The following is a 5,712-nucleotide window of genomic DNA, read 5'->3' on the forward strand; positions in this document are numbered from 1 at the left end:
CAACAAGCATTCATTGGGGCATCTACCAATGCGGGACACTTTTTCTGTTCAGAACTTATTGTCACTACAGAATTATTTGGACTTTATTAGCCAGATTCAGAGAGAGTTAAGTCGGTGTATCAGTAGATACGCCAACGTAACTCTGAATCTGCGCCGTTGTAAATTTAAGCATATTCTGGAAACCAGATACGCTTAAATTAGGCTAAGATACGAGCGGCGTAAGTCTCCTACGCTGTCGTATCTTAGGGTGCAATATTTAGGCTGGCCGCCAGGTGGCGCTTCCGTTGAGTTTGGCGTAGAATATGTAAATGCCTAGATACGCCAATTCACGAACGTACGTGCGCCCGTCGCAGTAAAGATACGCCGTTTACGTAAGGCATTTTCCGGCGTAAAGTTATTCCAACAAATAGCTGGCCTAGTCAATGTTAAGTATGGCCGTCATTCCCGCGTCGAAATTTTAAATTTTTACGTCGTTTGCGTAAGTCGTCCGTGAATGGGGCTGGACGTAATTTACGTTCACGTCGAAACCAATACATCCTTGCGGCGTACTTTGGAGCAGGACACACTGGGATATGTACACGGACGGCGCATGCCGTAAAAAACGTCAATCACGTCGGGTCACCAATCATTAACATAAAACACGCCCCCCATCCTCATTTAAATTAGGCGCGCTTACACCGGCCCCCCTTACGCTACGCCGCCGTAAAATAGGAGGCAAGTGCTTTGTGAATACAGTACTTGCCTCTCTGACTTAAGGCGGCGTAGCGTAAATACGATACGCTACGCCGCCTTAAAGATGCGGCGACCTACTTGAATCTGGCTATATATGTGTTTTTTATTTGGACATTTATGTATTTTGGTGTAAGCGCCGCACTTATATTACTGATTGTAAGAACATTTACAAACTGTAAAAATACATTTAAATATTTTGTTTTTGGTTAAATTGGAATTGCAGTCTTCTTATTTATTTGTTTTGTTTAGATATACCTAAATAATGAAAATAAACATTAATATTTTTTTTTGTTTTTTTTTATTGTTTCTATTTATAGTCTGTAATTATGTATATGTGTTTTCGGTCATGTTTGTCTGTAGATGTGCAGGTTCTGCATCCTGGTTGTCTCCAGCTGATCCTCTAATCTTGAAATTCTCAGAATTAGTCCCGGCTCACACAGGGATGACCTGTCAGGTGACTTAGCCGCCTGACAAGTCGCACTCCATGCAGTGCAATGTATAGGAGAGACTCAAGTCGCTCCGACTTAAAAGAAGGTTCCTACACTACTTCCTGTCCTCTCCAGGGGGTCACAGTCTCCTCTTGGATGGATACTGTTCTGGTCATGCCTGTCCTTTTTGGGCCTGAATTTCTTCTTGGAAGTATCTGGTTGCAGTCACTCCTGTCCTCCCTCTGGGATCAGAGTCTCCTCTTGGAAGGATCTGGGTGCAGTCATTCCTGTCCTCCCTCTGGGATCGGAGTCTCCTCTTGGAAGGATCTATCTGTAGTCATACCTGTCCTTAGAGATCGGAGTCTCCTCTTGGAAGGATCTATCGGTAGTCATGCCTGTCCTCAGGGATCGGAGTCTCCTCTTGGAAGGATCTATCGGTAGTCAGATCCTTCCAAGAGGAGGACAGACATGACTACAGATAGATCCTTCCAAGAGGAGGACAGACATATCTGTAGTCATGTCTGTCCTCCTCTTGGAAGGATCTATCTGTAGTCATGTCTGTCCTCCTCTTGGAAGGATCTATCTGTAGTCATGCCTGTCCTCCAGGATCTGAGTCTTCTCTTGGAAGTATCTAATGTCTGTAGTCATGCCTGTCCTCAGGGATCGGAGTCTCCTCTTGGAAGTATCTGTCTGTAGTCATACCTGTCCTTAGAGTTCGGAGTCTCCTCTTGGAAGGATCTATCGGTAGTCATGCCTGTCCTCCTCTTGGAAGTATCTATCTGTAGCCATGCCTGTCCTCTGGGATCTGAGTCTCCTCTTGGAAGGATCTATCTGTAGTCATGTCTGTCCTCCTCTTGGAAGGATCGATCTGTAGTCATACCTGTCCTTAGAGATCGGAGTCTCCTCTTGGAAGGATCTATCGGTAGTCATACCTGTCCTCAGGGATCGGAGTCTCCTCTTGGAAGGATCTATCGGTAGTCATACCTGTCCTCAGAGATCGGAGTCTCCTCTTGGAAGGATCTATCGGTAGTCATACCTGTCCTCAGGGATCGGAGTCTCCTTTTGGAAGGATCTATCGCTAGTCATGCCTGTCCTCAGAGATCGGAGTCTCCTCATGGAAGTATCTGTCGGTAGTCATGCCTGTCCTTAGAGATCGGAGTCTCCTCTTGGAAGGATCTATCGGTAGTCATGCCTGTCCTCCTCATGGAAGTATCTGTCGGTAGTCATGCCTGTCCTCAGGGATCGGAGTCTCCTCTTGGAAGGATCTATCTGTAATCATGTCTGTCCTCCTCTTGGAAGGATCTATCGGTAGTCATGCCTGTCCTCAGGGATCGGAGTCTCCTCATGGAAGTATCTGTCGGTACTCATGCCGGTCCTCCTCTTGGAAGTATCTGTCGGTAGTCATGCCTGTCCTCAGAGATCGGAGAGTCGGTTGTTATCATGCCATGGCAGGCTCCCAGCACGTGTCTGGCCCCGCCCTCCCCGCCTCTTATAACCCCCGTTCCCCGGCTCCGCCGGCAGTAGAGCGGGTGTCCCGCTACCAGACATGATCCGGCGGCGGGGTGCGGAGCAGGGTAGCGGAGCCGTGCAGGATGGGCAGCAGCTCCGCGGGTTGTGAGAACTCCAGCATGTGGGAGGTGAACACGTCCAGCGTGGTGCGGGAGCGGAGCCAGGAGTGCGGGGGCTCGGTGTCGGTGGCGTTCCCGCTGTCTATGATGATCACCGGTCTGGTGGGCAATGCGCTGGCCATGTCCCTCATCTACCGATCGTACCGGCAGAAGGAAAGTAAGAGGAAGCATTCGTTCCTCCTTTGTATCGGCAGCCTGGCGCTCACCGACTTCACCGGACAGCTCCTCACCAGCCCCATCGTCATCTCAGTGTACCTGGCCGGCCGCCAGTGGAGCCGGGTGGACCCGTCGGGTCACCTGTGTCATTTCTTCGGGCTGAGCATGGCCATGTTCGGGCTGTGCCCGCTCTTCATCGCCAGCGCCATGGCCATAGAGAGGACCCTTGCCATCCGCTCCCCGCACTGGTACTCCAGCCACATGCGGAGCCGGGCCACCGTCACCGTGCTGCTCTCCATCTGGGGCGCCGGACTGGGCTTCGCCCTACTGCCGCTCATCGGGCTGGGGAAGTACACGGTGCAGTGGCCGGGCACCTGGTGCTTCATCAGCACTGACCGGCGGAACCCCGGCAGTGTCGTTTTCGCCGCCACCTTCGCCTCCTTGGGGCTCCTGTCGCTGGCGACCACCTTCACCTGCAACCTGGCGACCATCAAAGCCCTGGTGAGGCGCTGCAAGAGCCGCAACACCTCGTCCAAGGCCAGCAAGCAGTGGGAGAGGATCACGATGGAAACTATGTTCCAGCTGATGGGGATCATGTGTGTGCTCTTCGCCTGCTGGTCGCCGCTCCTGGTAGGTGGATCTTTGGGGGGCTCCGCGCCTTTTGTAACTTTTTACTTCTTGTTACAATATGACAACGTCTATAGGGCTGAGCAGTCCATGCTGAGAGTTGTAGTTCTGCAAAGTCCTCCTAAGTATGGTGTTGGTTGGGATCCTTAATAGTAGATCAACTTTTAGCAAAACAGTGCTCCTTGTAGGAGGATCTTGGGGCTCCGCGCCTTTTATAACTACTTTCTTCCCGTTACAAACAGCAACATTTTATAGGGCTGAGCAGTCCATGCTGAGAGTTGTAGTTCTGCAAAGTCCTCCTAAGTATGGTGTTGGTTGGGATCCTTAATAGTAGATCAACTTTTAGCAAAACAGTACTCCTTGTAGGTGGATCTTGGGGCTCGCGAGGAGCCCCAAGATCCACCTACAAGGAGCGCTGTAACTTTTTACTTTCTTCTTGTTACAATATGACAAATTCTATAGGGCTGAGCAGTCCATGCTGAGGGTTGTAGTTCTGCAAAGTCCTCCTAAGTATGGTGGTGGTTGGGATCCTTAAAGCGGATGTGCCATGGAAAAAATAATATTAAAAGCCAGCAGCTACAAATACTGCAGCTGCTGACTTTTAATATTAGGACACTTACCTGTCCTGGAGTCCAGCGCCGATCGCAGCAGAGCACGAGCGATCGCTCGTCTCACTGCTGCTCCCCCCGCCATCCACGCTCAGGGAACCAGGAAGTGAAGCGCTGCGGCTTCACTGCCCGGTTCCCTACGGCGCATGCGCGAGTCGCGCCGCGCCAGCCGATTGGCTCCCGCTGTGTGCTGGGAGCCCAGTGTTCCCAGCACACAACGGGCGACAGACGGGATGTGACGGAATGCCCGTCTTTTGCCCAGAGCGTCTGGCCGGAAGTGGGTGCAAATACCTGTCTTTAGACAGGTATCTGCACCCCCCTCCCCCCTGAAAGGTGTCAAATGTGACACCGGAGGGGGGGAGGGTTCCGATCAGCGGGACTCCACTTTAGGGTGGAGAACCGCTTTAATAGTAGATCAACTTTTAGCAAAACAGTGCTCCTTGGTGACTTTATGGTGACCTTCAAAAATAGATAAACATTTAATAATAGCAAAACACAGTTCCTCGTAGGTGGATCTTTGGGGGCCTTTCATAACTTTTTGCTTTCTTACTGTTACAATATGGCAAAGTCTATAACGTTTATAATGCTGAGCAGTCCATGCTGAGGGTTGTAGCTCTGCAAAGTTCTCCTAAGTATGGTGTTGGTTGGGATCCTTAATAGTAGATCAACTTTTAGCAAAACAGAGCTCCTTGTAGGAGGATCTTGGGGCTCTGCGCCTTTTATAACTACTTTCTTCCCGTTACAAACAGCAATATTTTATAGGGCTGAGCAGTCCATGCTGAGGGTTGTAGTTCTGCAAAGTCCTCCTGAGTATGGTGGTGGTTGGGATCCTTAATAGTAGATCAACTTTTAGCAAAACAGTACTCCTTGGTGACTTTATGGTGACCTTCAAAAATAGATAAACATTTAATAATGGCAAAACACAGTTCCTCGTAGGTGGATCTTTGGGGGCCTTTCATAACTTTTTGCTTTCTTACTGTTACAATATGGCAAAGTCTATAACGTTTATAATGCTGAGCAGTCCATGCTGAGGGTTGTAGCTCTTCAAAGTCCTCCTAAGTATGGTCTTGTTTGGGATCCTCAAGAGTAGATCAACTTTTAGCAAAACAGCGCTCCTTGTAGGTGGATCTTGGGGCTCCGCGCCTTTTATAACTTTTTACTTTCTTCCCGTTACAAACGGCAACATTTTATAGGGCTGAGCAGTCCATGCTGAGGGTTGTAGCTCTGCAAAGTATACCCAAGTATGATGGTTGGGATCCTGAAGAGTAAAGCAACCTTTAATAGTTGAAAAACAGTGCTCCTGGTAGGTGGATCATGGGGCTCCATGCCTTTATTAATTTGTTATTTTCTTCCTTTTACACAATAACAGCATCTATAAGGCTGAGCAGTCCATGCTGAGGGTTGTAGTTCTGCAAAGTCCTCCCCAGTGTGTAGGCACCAAACTGTTCAGATATCAGATACATTTATGGTCTTGTTTGGGATCCTCAAGAGTAGATACATTTTTAGGAAAACAGTGCTCCTTGTAGGTGGATC

General features: G+C 49.3%; 1 protein-coding gene across 1 annotated transcript in view; it reads left to right on the forward strand.

Annotated features, from left to right (window-relative positions):
• Positions 1-2,685: 2,685 nt before the first annotated feature.
• The window catches only part of PTGER3 (prostaglandin E receptor 3), a 37,143-nt gene continuing 34,116 nt past the window's right edge, over positions 2,686-5,712 (forward strand). The window contains exon 1 of the mRNA XM_040360709.1: positions 2,686-3,574. Coding sequence (XP_040216643.1) covers positions 2,753-3,574 — 822 coding nt within the window. The 5' untranslated portion in view covers positions 2,686-2,752. The remainder of the gene's footprint in view (positions 3,575-5,712) is intronic.

This window comes from Rana temporaria, chromosome 7, assembly GCF_905171775.1.
Source record: "Rana temporaria chromosome 7, aRanTem1.1, whole genome shotgun sequence".
Classification (NCBI taxonomy): Eukaryota; Metazoa; Chordata; class Amphibia; order Anura; family Ranidae; genus Rana; species Rana temporaria.